At 41.3% G+C, this 13,327-nt stretch overlaps 2 protein-coding genes across 2 annotated transcripts; both read left to right on the top strand.

Annotated features, from left to right (window-relative positions):
- Positions 1-2,532: 2,532 nt before the first annotated feature.
- On the top strand, positions 2,533-7,929 carry mthfd2 (methylenetetrahydrofolate dehydrogenase (NADP+ dependent) 2, methenyltetrahydrofolate cyclohydrolase). The gene is made up of 8 exons (XM_085181091.1): positions 2,533-2,702; positions 4,215-4,399; positions 4,523-4,645; positions 4,927-5,079; positions 5,168-5,275; positions 5,357-5,449; positions 5,549-5,674; positions 6,473-7,929. The coding sequence occupies exons 1-8, from the start codon at positions 2,623-2,625 to the stop codon at positions 6,619-6,621; spliced, it is 1,017 nt and encodes a 338-aa protein (XP_085037217.1). The 5' UTR covers positions 2,533-2,622; the 3' UTR covers positions 6,622-7,929.
- Positions 7,930-8,279: 350 nt separating this feature from the next.
- Positions 8,280-12,749, top strand: arl6ip4 (ADP-ribosylation factor-like 6 interacting protein 4). Its single transcript, XM_085181094.1, has 5 exons — positions 8,280-8,500; positions 8,574-8,897; positions 10,052-10,169; positions 10,270-10,339; positions 10,420-12,749. Exons 1-5 carry the CDS (start codon positions 8,338-8,340, stop codon positions 10,474-10,476), a joined length of 732 nt encoding a protein of 243 aa, XP_085037220.1. The 5' UTR covers positions 8,280-8,337; the 3' UTR covers positions 10,477-12,749.
- Positions 12,750-13,327: the final 578 nt, after the last annotated feature.

The raw sequence follows: 13,327 nt of genomic DNA, 5'->3' as shown, positions 1-13,327 counted from the left end.
AATCTGCTTTAATACATCCAATAGATAAATGTGCCATGTACGCCATTATATTTGTATTTTTCTTTGTTATGGTTTCAGAAAAAAAAAAACGTTTTAAAGGATGTTAAAGCTGCCAATAGGGAATAAAGTAATTACAATGGCTCAACTTGACCAAGAAAGCCATGATAATCATTTAGTAATCTAATAATAACAATCCAGTTTCAGTGTTGGTTTTAGTTTTCTTATTACAATGTGGGCGTTAAGAGTTAGAAGCAAGATTTAGGAAGTTCAGAAAATGTATTACAATACAAACACAACACTTCATTTGATAGACTCGATATTAATCAATCAAATACAATTTATTTATATAGCACATTTTAAAGACCGAAGTACACCAAAATGCTTTCCAGTAAAATCATGATACAGATAAAAAAAAAATCACAATATAAAATATAAATTACAGATATAAATAAAATAAATAAAATATAAAATAATTACATAATCTAAATGCAAAGCCAGATGTAAATTACGCTAATTAATTTACACCAAAGCCTCATTAAGCTGTCTAGGTGTTTCAAATCTGACCACACTGCCAAAAAGTAAGAATGTTTTCTGTTTATTTTTTTTATTTCAGTCAGTCTTGTAAGTACAAATTATTGTTTCAGATTTTTTCTCAAATGTTTATTTTTATTTTGGTTAATAAACGTGTCCATGAACAAATTTCTGAAAAGTGACACAGACAACATGAGTAAAATGAAAGTCGGTCAACTCGATGAGTGCGAAGCGTCCTGTGGCTGCAGAACAAGCCCAAATCATCACCCCTGCCTGACAGCTGCTATGAAGTGTTTGTGCTGATTTGTTGTGTTTGATTTATGACAAACATGGTGCTTTCTCCTGGCAACTCTTCCAAACTACATTTATAGTATGAAGAACAACTCTATAGTTCCTTGTTGCCTGTAGCCTTTGTCAGAGTCCTCAGATGTTTGCTCTTCTTCGTGCACCTCAGAAGTGGGCGAAGCTGAACCAGAAACCTCTAACCTGTTTCCACAAGGGTAGAGGGAAAAACAAGCCATGATTGTTCACTTTTTTTTTACTAACTATACTGTAATGACCTTTAACATTTAACATGCTCACTGAAGCCTGTAGAGTCTGTGATGGGGTTCTTGGGTTTTTGCAGTGTCTCTGAGCATTGCAGGGTGTGACTTTGGCCTGCGGTGAAAACTGCAAAAAGTTCTGTGAAAATACAAAACAATTAAGTTAGTTTTGCAAGTATATAATATGCAGTGTTGGGGAGTAACGGAATACATGTACCGCCGTTACGTATTTAAAATACAAAATATGAGTAACTGTATTCCGTTACAGTTACCGTTTAAAAAGGTGGTATTTAGAATACAGTTACTTTGTTGAAATAAATGGATTACACGGCGGTACTTCCCTGTTTCATATTGTCGCGGGTCAGGACTGTTTGGGTTTTGTTTGACAGCTACGTTCTGTTGTTCCAGGTGGCAGCGTTACGGTTGCCATGGTTACAGGGTTACGCTCTCTCTCTCTGTGTGTTTCCTGGGTGAGAGAGCGCCTGTTGTTGTTGTTGTTGTTGTGCTAAGCTAACAGGCAGAATGCTACAGGTATAGCTCTAAAGAATGTAGCATCATAGGCAGTGTAGTCCGTGCTGCAGGGAGAATGGACTGCCGTACACGTTATGTGTCTGTGAGCGAGGGAGGGAGAAAAAGGAAAAGTACGAGCTGTCATCGAGCAAAAACGGGAGCTGGAAGCATGTAAATATAATAATAACCACTGCAGCCAAGAAGAGAGCGTGACGAGCCCAGTTGTAAGTAAGCTATTAAGACTCGACTGTACACCGTGTTCGTGTTTTCCTCCAAAAACAATAAGTTCCGTTGGAGCAGCCTTTCAACGCCTCTCTCTGTCTGTCGCTAGCAAAGTTGACCCAGACAACAAAGTAAAGCTAGTTTTCCGCTACGAGCCCGACACAGAACCCACCGTATTAGCCAGAGGTCCCTTTACTACGGTTCGGAGCCGCGGACCTTCAGTAACAGTAATAAATCACAGCAATAGTACATTCATGTAGTTGTAAACAGCATGATAATATATTAAGTAATCCAAAGTATTCAGAATACGTTACTCTCATTGAGTAACGTAACAGAATACGTTACAGAATACATTTTGGGGCATGTATTCTGTATTCTGTAATGGAATACATTTTAAAAGTAACCTTCCCAACACTGATAATATGCTTAAGTTTTTTTTTTATGAATTAGCTTTTAAGCTTTCAGTTGATTCAAATGTTTTTACCACACCTAGACTTGGTTTCAATGTTGTTTTAGTTAACTATGATGATCCTGGTTGTTTGAACGCGGAAACTGTACGTGAAAAATACCTTTAAAGCTCTAAAAACAACAACTCTGGCCTGGTACCCCTCATGAACTTCCACGCCTGTGCCACGCAGGGCTGCTGTAAAGGGGCAGGGCTCTTGTATCCGCAGCAGAGGGCTGGTAGCAGTGACGTAGGCAGCTTGCACGAGCGGGGGGGAGGTGTTTAAAGCCGCTCTGCTCCTCTTCCTCCTTCCCAGCCTCCCTTCGTCAGACCCGCTGTAGCTGTGTCTCGTCTTCTGTGAGCCGGTGAGAAATGGCAGCGCTCAGGACTCTCAGGAAACTGTGCCAGCACACACAGCACCAAGTCTGTAAACTGCACACGTCCGCCTCGAGGTGAGTCTCCTCCGCACATCTGCTGCGATCTGAGCGGCTGTAACGGTCATTTTACGACCTCTGAGGCGGCTCTGTTACCTCACTCGGTGGGAGTGTTTGCTTCTTTTTTGTTTTGTTTTTTTCCGTGTGCCCACTTGTTTGTAGGCTTTTGTGTACGCGGATGAGGTCGCTGGGTTTTATTCTGCTGGCTTTTATTGTTTTATTGCACTAAACGTCCTCAGTGGAACACATTTCGCAGCGCCCCCAGCGTCAAGCCGGTAATATTGCAGGTGTAGATGAGGTGTGGGGGGGGGGGGGGGGGCTGGCTGATGAAATCTGTGTGAATACTTGCACCCAGTGGCAGGCTTCAGGTGGAGTTCGAGATGGAGTTGTGCACACCTAGGGAAAAATGAACACGCAGGGCAGATCAGATCACGTTGTCTGTAAAACCTGATATAACACGCTGAGAGTAATGCTGCATCAGCCAGTCAACAAGTGTCTGCATGTGCAGGTATTTATTGGAAACGTGCTGAGTGCAGTATGACTACATGCAATTAACTAATCTTTCACACACAAAAAAACTACTCCTAAATCTCGTGGGTCCTGCACATGATCTGCGTGATTTACAAAGACACAAGGCTGATAATTTAGGACATATGTGTGTGTGATTATCTTACATCACTGCTTGTGAAATTAGATCTGGTGGGATCACGTTACTTCAAGTTAATTTCATTTATATATGCCAGGAAAATTTCTGCAAACTCAGCTGCAAGAGGTACTAGTGCTGTGTTATCATGTGCAGAGTAAACAATAACAAAAGATAAACATTATGAACATGAGTGATTCAAACATTTGTAAAGCGAGATCTTTCCTCAGCCTGTCGGGGGATTTGAACTTCTATTAGCCCTGTAACCTCGACACATTGCGTCTGGGACCTGATACACTGGTCCCATTCTCCCCAAAACACTCAATCCTTTTCTCTGAGGATTTAATTACTTTGGACAGGATAAAAGTGACTGTTACATCACTGTCAATGGCTCATTACTCTTCAGTTATTAGCCCCTGCGCTCTGCTTGTCATTATATAACGGATAACCATCTTTGACACTTGTGTAAAGAGGACAAAACGGTGCGGCAGCAGTCTGTACAGTCCTAAATACTGTACATGAGTTTTAACCATCGAATATCTCCGACCGTGCCTGATGGTTAGATGCTCAAAGACTTTCCTTGCTTGTTTCTACCAGTTTACTATACATATTGAAACATAAGTGGTAGTAAAGCATGTGGCCCAGTCTAATGTCTAATTTTAGAGGCTAGAACTGGTGCTTGGATTGAGGTTGAGATGAGTTTACATGAGTCCTAGTTGAAAGAATTTTGGCTTAGCTTTGGCGCTGCAGTGCAGTTATTTGTGCCATGTTGGCCAACACTTTTCAATAAAGCTGTGTACAAATCTGTCAGGAATTAAACAATGAATCCCAGCTTCTTGATGCCCAATAACTTGTCTTCTGACCACAATTGTCTCGCCAACTCCCAGGCAGGAGGCGGTGGTCATCTCAGGAAAGAAACTCGCACGGCAAATTAGGGATGAGGTCCGGGCCGATGTAGAGGAATGGGTCTCAACCGGCCACCGAAGACCCCATCTGAGTGTTATTCTCGTGGGAGACAACCCAGCCAGCCACTCCTACGTCCTGAACAAGACACGGGCTGCGGCTGATGTCGGTAGGTGTTGGTTTTGTTTTTTGTTTTTTGGTGGTGTGGTGCACATTCCTCATACGTGTGATTGGCAAAACTGCAAATGTTCGCCTGTGAGCGGAGTTGTTTTCACACTTCGACCTCCCACAGGAATCTCAAGTGAGACGATTCTCAAGCACACGAACATCAGTGAGGAGGAGTTACTGGACTTGATCGATAAACTCAACACAGACCCCCGCGTGGACGGTCTACTGGTACAGCTGCCTTTGCCAGGTACAGAAAAACTGGGAAATCCTGCATTGGGAGTCGGGTTTGCGTATGTGTGCGTGGCGTCTAGAAATCCAGTATGACGGCTGAATGCAAGCTTTGGTGAACGTGCGTTTGCAGCGCCTACGTTGGAGCAGAAAACTGCCCACCTGCCTGCTGTCTCTTGCTTGGATTTTCTTTCATGCTGGAGGCAGAATTTGCTCTGAGAAACTGAATTTGACCTTATCACGGTGAGCCGAACGAGTTGATAAAGTTGTTTTGACTGTAACTCCCTTTTGTTTGGACAGAACACATCGATGAGCGTGCAGTCTGCAATGCAGTTTCCCCAACCAAGGATGTGGACGGTTTCCACGTGGTCAACGTGGGCCGCATGTGCCTGGATCAGTCCACCATGCTCCCCGCCACTCCCTGGGGTGTCTGGGAAATTATTAAACGCACAGGTAACTATAGTGACCACCTTCTTCCTCTCAGATTCTTCAACAGCATTTTAACCCTTTCTAAAAGATTGCAAATTTTCTTATCTTCCAGGTATTCCTACTTTTGGGAAGAATGTCGTGGTTGCCGGACGCTCCAAGAACGTGGGCATGCCCATCGCCATGTTGCTGCACACAGACGGCCGTCACGAGAGGCCCGGAGGTAGGACAGGATGTGTGTGCGCATTGCTGGGTGATAAAACTAAAGCGTGTGCACCCCTAACGCCTCTGTTCTCTGTGGCAGGTGACGCTACAGTCACAATTTCTCACCGATATACTCCAAAGGATCAACTTCGCCAACACACTAAAATTGCTGACATCATTGTGGCTGCCGCAGGTTTGTTGGTTGTTTGTTTTTTCTTAATCTTTTTTGTCTTTTTGCTGTACTTCACTAACTGTACTCTTTGTGCGTGTGTGTGCGTTACTGACCTTTCAGGGATTCCAAACCTCATCACTGCAGACATGATCAAAGAGGGAGCGGCTGTGATCGACGTCGGAATAAACAGAGTGCAGGACCCCGTCACTGGAAAGAGCCGACTGGTTGGGGATGTGGATTTTGAAGGTAAGGCTTGAGAGGGAGAACATATGTAAACACCTCAGTGCTCCACACAGGCATTTTGAATTGTGTTCCAATAAAATGTACCACAGGCAACCTTTTTCAACCCCCCCCCCCTCCCCCGCGCACGCTCTGTAACAGCTGTATCCTATTACAGTACCACTCAAGTTCAGTGAGCTTTTTAAAGCGACCCACTCTTTCATATATGTTTGTAAAAGCACACTGCATGGCTTTGTGCTTGATTTTTATACAGCTGTGGCAATGGGACTGAAAACGCCCAAATTCGAAGATTAAGCGGTGTGACCTACTAATAGTATAGTAATAGTTTCTAGAAAACATTATAATGATGTTTGTTGTTTTAATTTGATTTCTATATGTGACAGTATGACACAAAATGTCAGATTTTTCCCATATTGAACATTTGCAATTCACAGTTAGTTATTACAACCAAGCTGGAGCTTGCTTTACATCCATGCAGATACATGCACAACTCTTTGAGTAATCCTGCTAGCAAAACGAACCAGTGACGTCGCTTCCTTCATGGAGGAAAGAGAATAAATAAATGTTTGATAAACAAACATTTGGCACAGACTTATACTTTGCTTCTTAGAAGCTGAACGTGATCATGTTTCTGGAGCACATGCTTGGCATCATGTTGCCTCATTACCCGTGTTATTTATAAAGTGACCTTTATGTTGTTTTCATATTATATTTATACACACGATGTTGGGAGGAGCTGATTTCTGGAAAGTTTCATTTGGTGTATAAGGTCTTAATCGTCATACTTTTCCTGTGCACTTTCAGGTGTGAGACAGAAGGCGGGATTCATCACCCCAGTGCCAGGAGGCGTTGGCCCGATGACTGTGGCGATGCTGATGAAGAACACTGTCAAAGCAGCCAAGAATGTCCTCCTGTGTCCCCCACAGAGGATCCGCATGGCTGTTGCGTCCTAATTGGATCAAGACCACATCCCAGCAACAGTGACACATTCCACCGACGAGCCCACCCTCCACCTTCCCAACACTACCGTTATTATTATTATTATTATTATTTTTATTTTTTTACTTGGAGCAACCTGCCATGCTCCCCTTGCACATGGACTGGAAAGATGATAGCCTTATGGATCTCTTTCTGCTGATGTCGTTAACCTTTCATGACTCCAGGTCCAGCCATAATTAGACTGTTACATTCACTGATGCAGCAGCATGTTTAATGTAACAGTGTTTTCAGTATTTATCATTTGCATTGTGCTGGGCTTTTAAGAATTTTCTGAGATTATGTTATTTATTGGTACAGTGACGCAGTGTTTGAACTTGAGTGAAAGCAGGTGGTGAGGATTAGCTTGCCGGGTGACTGAAGCCTTTCTGCTGTATGTCTTTCTATTAGTTTATCCTGATGTGCAAAGGGTGATAAGGGCTAATGTCATCAGGGGCAAGTATGTATATCCGTATACAAGCTTTAAAGATTCACAATTGCCTTTGAGAAATCTTTGAAATAAATATTACAAATGTCTCCTAATGATGTTTTTCTGTTACTTTTTAACCGCCAAGTAAATGATGTCCGTGTTTCCTGCACTTCTTTCTAGTTCTTTTCTTTCCCTGTTTTGCTGTAACTGGATGCACCTCTCGCCTCGAGGAATGATCTTGGAGTTGAAGAGCAGTAAAGTTTGAGTTCACTGAGTTTGGCGCTCTGTCTCAGATTTACTGAATATACAAAAAATAATTAAGACTGACTGAAATCAGAAGGGAGATCTGGGGGATTTGGGTATTCACTAAAATTAAATATTGGTGTTTTTACTTTGTTTCAAACTGTAGCTTAAAACAAAGGACAATGACCTCTGTCTTAATTAAAATTGACAGCATACACTCACTGGACATTATTAGGTAGCAATGGGTTGGACCCTCTTTTTACCTTCAGAACTGCATTAATTCTTTGTGGTCAGTTACATATGTATATACATTTATTTATTTATTTATATATATAAAAAGTGAATAAAAACTAGTAAAAAGAAGTGGATAGTTTGATAGTACTCATTACTTTTAATTTTCTGCTCTTGTGTTGAAGTTTGTGTCCCAGTTGCAGGTGGGTCACACATTGGCCTAAACCCTTTTTATATGACAAACACAGATATAGGCTGCTTGTTTGTTTATTTGAATAAAATCTTCAAGGAAATACTTCGTCCTGTACTTTGATTAGAGTGAAGATTTATAATTTGGGTGAGCCCCAGGGGTTAAGTGGGCAGTAGCAGTCTGGTATTTGGAAATGAACCAAAACTGAAAGAAAAAAAGACTGGAATTATTTAATTAATACATATCTCAAATAAAATAAGAAATAAGATAATAATAAAGGAATGCATTTAATAAAGATGTGTTTAAAGATGACGACACTTTGGTGTATTAGTTTGAGATGTGTAGATGACAGTGAGTCTATTACCTTGCAAAGTGTCTCATAATAAAACACTGCAACTATAATAATTGTTTGTTAATTTATTTCGATCATGTAAACAATATACAGGTACATTTAGCAATAATAATAATAATAATTAAAATTAAAATTAAAATGAAGTGGGAACTAGGTTCCTCAATCCGAGAAGGCGACGGAAGGAATTTGACGTGCACACTTCCGTGTTTGTCGTTCAGTACGGTCTGTAAACAGTTGTTCCGTGAGCCATGGACCGCAGCAGACCATCCGACAGAGCTGGCAGAGAGAAAAAACACGAGAAGAAGAAACGGAGACGATCCTCGTCCTCCTCTCCCTCCTCTCCATCATCTTCGTCTTCCTCCTCCAACAGCAGGAGTCGGAGCAGAAAGAAGACGTTGCACAGGAGCAAAGGTTGGAAAATGAAATGCTAGCATTCACAGGAAAATCAGCCTCATCATCGGGTTATATTCTGTTTCTCCCCCAGATGAGAAAACACAAAAGAAGCGCAGAAGGCACTCGTCTTCTTCTTCCTCATCTTCCTCATCCACCCCTTCCTCCTCATCGTCGTCATCCTCGTCAAGTGATGAGAAGAAGAAGAGCGAAGCCAAGAAGAAGAAGAAGAAGAAGCAGCAGCTGAAGAAGAAGAAGGCGAAACTGAAGAAGCAGATCAAGAAGGAGAAGAAGAAGTTGAAGAAAAAGGAGAAGAAGATGAAGAAGAAGGCAGAGATGAAGCAGAGCCCAGCAGAGAAACCGCCATCCTACCTGGAGGTGTGGCAAACTGAGGAGGGGGCCGTGGAGCTCGGGCCTGGTAGGACATCACACACAACCCCACACTTCACTTCAGTGGATCAGCTGGTCACACAAAGTCTGACACAACAAAATAACTGTGGTTTTTATAATCAAGAGTGGGATTTGTTTCGCAGCTTGTGAAACATAAGGACTTATTAGGACATATTACTTTCTTGTCTAAGAAGTAGTGCACTGCAGAGCAGGATAACGCTGGCAGGCCACAAAGCTGCGGGAATGAGTTGTTGAAGCTGGGTTTAGAAGAGAGGTAATGAGAAGCACCATGACCTCATTCAGAGAAAGAGCACTACAGATGTGATGTTTGCTTTGAGAGTGTCAATGGAGACGTTTAAAGGAGGTCAGAAGGAGCTGCACTCTTTCTTTATAGATCTAAATAAAGCATTTGATGGGGAGAACGAATGAGGACACCAGCGGTAGGAGTTGCAGATGGGTTCAAGGTGGAACGAGATTACATCGGGTCTGAACCCTTCTTGTTTATAGTGGTGATGTAAACAGACGACATTGAGATCCTGTTTTTGAAGATCTTTGATTTGTAGAAAGATTGATGTTTTGTTTTTGTTTTTTTTAAATAATTTGACCATCACAAGTTGATTTCACAAATTGACTTGTTGGGACAGCGGCATTCTGTTACAGCACCACACTCAGGCTCTTTAGAATGACCCTTCTTTCACAAATGTTTGTAAAGAGACTGCATAGGTAGGCGTTTCTGGCACTGAAAGCACCTGGGTTTAAATTAAGAGCTGTGGCCCAATGTGTATTTCCTTTTTAGTTAACAAAAAATGTTTGTTTTTTTTCACATCTAGTTCATTCTGATGGTCTTGGTAAATCAAATCCCCATCAGTCTACTTGTCACTTGCATTTGTTACCAGCCTAAATTTTAGACTAAAAGTCACTTTTCAACCATACATTCATTCAGCATTTATTTTGTAAACTTTAAGCACTTTATCTACCTCACATCTATGTTAGAATCACCATGCATGTTTTAGGACCGTGTGAGGAAGCCCAAGTTCCCGGAGGAAAGCACCTTTACCTTTATTAACTCAAAGTATATGTAGTCCCATTGCTCAATTCTGATATTCATTCTGATATCGTTATCTGGTTATTTCCTCCTCTCTTTTTTCCAAAAATGAATCTGGTGCATTTTTGCCTCTCCAGTCATGACAGATGAGCAGAAGGCCCGGCTGTCCACTAAGAGGCCCCTCACCAAAGAGGAGTATGAAGCCAGGCAGAGCGTGATCCGCAGGGTGGTGGACCCTGAAACAGGGAGGACAAGGTAAGCGGGGGAAAGCGTGCCACAAGAGTGGGAGTTTGGAGGAAGAATTCCCTCACCCTGGTTAAACTGGTAATCTTTTCCCCCCCCTGCTGTCTTACAGACTGGTGAGAGGAGAAGGGGAGATCATAGAGGAGATAGTCAGCCGGGAGAAACAAAAAGACATCAACAAGGTATGACAGAAACCTTTCAGCTGTAATTGCAGTAATGTGCTGTTATAACTGTTAACAGCTAGACTCTATTCATCTCACAGCAAGCTACGAAGGGAGACGGGGATGCCTTCCAGAGAAAACTGGGCATCAACAGGTAGAAGATGACGTCACCTTCAGCTTCGTCAGCCTAAGAGCACCTTCACTAAACAGATCTGCAGAAAGTAACTCGTCAGCGTACTGAAATGCACTTCATATCAAATAATAGTGATAGCAAAATAATACTGTGATACTCTCCTGAGGTACACAAGGTAGAAGTCATAGTGAGCTGCTTGTAATGGCTGTCAGATGTAATCGAGTAGATAGAAAGTAGTGCCTATATAAAACTGCTGACAACAAGGATCTTACTGGGATTCTGTTATAGTAGATTTTTGATTTCAACAAAAGACATTGCTGCTGATTTTCTGTAACACTGAGCTTCATAGAAAAGTTTCATTTAATTTAATTATTGTGCAAAATCTTTGTTTTAAGTAATGATTAATCCCAGATAAGCTGTCTGATATCACCTTCTCACACCATCTCATGGTTGTCTTACATTTGTATCTCAATTTTTTTTTAAATTTTAATTTCTCTAAATAAATCTCCATTTCTTTGTGAAAGTAAAGTCTGACTTCAGTTCCTGCTCTCATAAAAAAAACAAAAACATCCTCGTTTCAACTCAGTGTGGAAGAAAAAAAAAGCCCAAATGCCTTAGTTGTTCTTTATATGTTCTTTATACACTGTACATAAAAACACAAGGGAATGGGTAAAATGTAGTTATCCAAAACCTACAAGATACACACCCTGTACAGGTAAAATATTTTCCAAGCATGACATTGTGTTGCAGATATACAGCCTTTGAACAATAACTGTTGGAGGCGGAGCTGGAGACAGCGATGGGATTACCTAATGTTGGTGAATTATGTCCCACTCTCTTCTTCATAAATTTCCTTTAAAAAAGTCAAACAAACCAAAGTCCTGTTTAGAAAATATGGCCTCCATCTTTTCCCACAAAGTAACACGAACAACGTCCTTCACCGTGAAGTCTGTTCGGGGCGTGATCGGCGTTCGTCCTCGCTGCACAATGGTCAATGTAAGGCAGTAAAACGGGAAATGTAAGGCCTCTGGTAATGTGTGTGTCGGTAGCAGAATCAAAGCGATTGTCTGCCCAGAGGTTGCAAAAACTGCACGGATCGCTTCTCTGGATTTTTAATATCCGGGCGTTTCAGATCAGGGAGCATGGTTCAGTAGCTGAAAATGTTAGATGACTGCATGTTTTCCAGGACTGACTGTCCTTTTTTCTTTTCAAGTTACAATAAATGTACAAAGAGCTATTCTTCAACAAGCAACTTTTTTCCTGTTTTTTTTTTTTTTTTTTTTAAAGAGTTATGGCTTTAAGCCGATTCTTGTCAAGGTCAAAATGCAGAGGGACAGAAGTACAGCATGAGTCACACTCTCCTCAACCAGCTGACGAAAATATAAAATAAAATCAGTGCTGATTAAAGAGGTTACAGGTGCCTTTGATCTAGGATGTCTTATGTCGTCTATTGAAAATGTGAAGTGGATGAAATATTTAGAAACACATCTCAGCACAATACAATTCAACTGCATCACAAAGTGAAGCCTCTAAAAGGACCGCTAATTTTAAAATGACGCCTCTGAAGAGGGCCAGCGCAAACTGAAGGTTACATCATCTGTAAACGTGCTGTTCATCGCACTTATGTAAACCATTTGTTTTGTTACCAGGCTGACTGTTTTATAAATATTAAGTGTGTCTGTCTAGATGCCCATATTCTAAAATGGAAACATCACAACAAAACAGCATGTCTCTCTGCAGGAGAAAACCCGACAGCCAAAATTAGGGCAGTGCCGTTTTAAGGTGAGTTACCCTCTGCAATTTGACGTCTGTAGACCATGTGCCTGTTCACCTGATTGTCAATGCACTGTGACGTGTTTCCTCAACAGTCTGTAAGATCTGGTGGTGCTACTCGGGAATATTGCACGTTTCCCCCTCGTGTCTGAGCCCATATTGGTCCACTGCTGTCAGCTCTGTCTGTACATGATTACTAGAGGTACAAATAAATGTTATTTAAATGAATAAATCACAATTTTGTTTTTAAACCAGCTTTAGAAAATAAATGGGCAACGGTATTAAAGCAAAATCTTAGCTGTGTTCCTACTTTCAACAGCGTATTGTACAGGATTTACAATTTGCACATTTCTTTTCCTAAAGGCGCAGCAACACAGAGAAAGAGACCTTAACCTAAGGAGGATTATCTATGAGAACATTCAACACCTCATTTTACAGCTTGGGGATAAACAAGAGAGAGACAAGCCATATCCTGAACCCCCCCCCCCCAAAAAAGTTAATAACAAAAACAAAAAAACAAAACAATATTTTGACACAAGCTCTGTTGATACAACTCTGGTGATCTGAGAGATAAAATAACAGAAATACAACACTGTGCCAGGCAAAGACCTCTGAGGTTTGGTTGCTGTAACTGAAATTTGAAGGAAAGAGGGAAAAAAAACAACACATCATAGCTAAAGTAATCTTAAAACATATTTTGTTCACGAAAAAAATCCATACATTTTAAAATTTCTATAGTCTTAAATAACAACAAGTATCATCAATCAATAAAGTATATCCTGAATGAGACGGTGTTTACCCCCAGAGTAAAGAAGACACTTGAAACTGATCTTCAGTGGACCAGATACCAGATCTGCACTGTAATGTAACAATTATGTACAAGCCTTGTTAAGGCATTCAACTACATACTTACACAAACTAACCCATTTATTATGTTTCTGTTTTTACACAGGAGATCCCTTCTTTCCTCTGCATCCACAGACGGCTTATCCTTCAGCACTGCTTCACTTTGGCACTTTCCCTTACAGTACTGCTTTTCCCTATAGCGGAGCTGCACGCTACTCATTCAGGAGGGTACGGCAGCGATGGCATAAAGTGAAGTG

The sequence above is a fragment of the Neolamprologus multifasciatus genome, chromosome 12 (genome assembly GCF_963576455.1).
Source record: "Neolamprologus multifasciatus chromosome 12, fNeoMul1.2, whole genome shotgun sequence".
NCBI lineage: Eukaryota > Metazoa > Chordata > Actinopteri > Cichliformes > Cichlidae > Neolamprologus > Neolamprologus multifasciatus.
The sequence above is the reverse complement of the archived record's forward strand: the minus strand, read 5'-3'. Positions and strand labels throughout refer to the sequence as shown.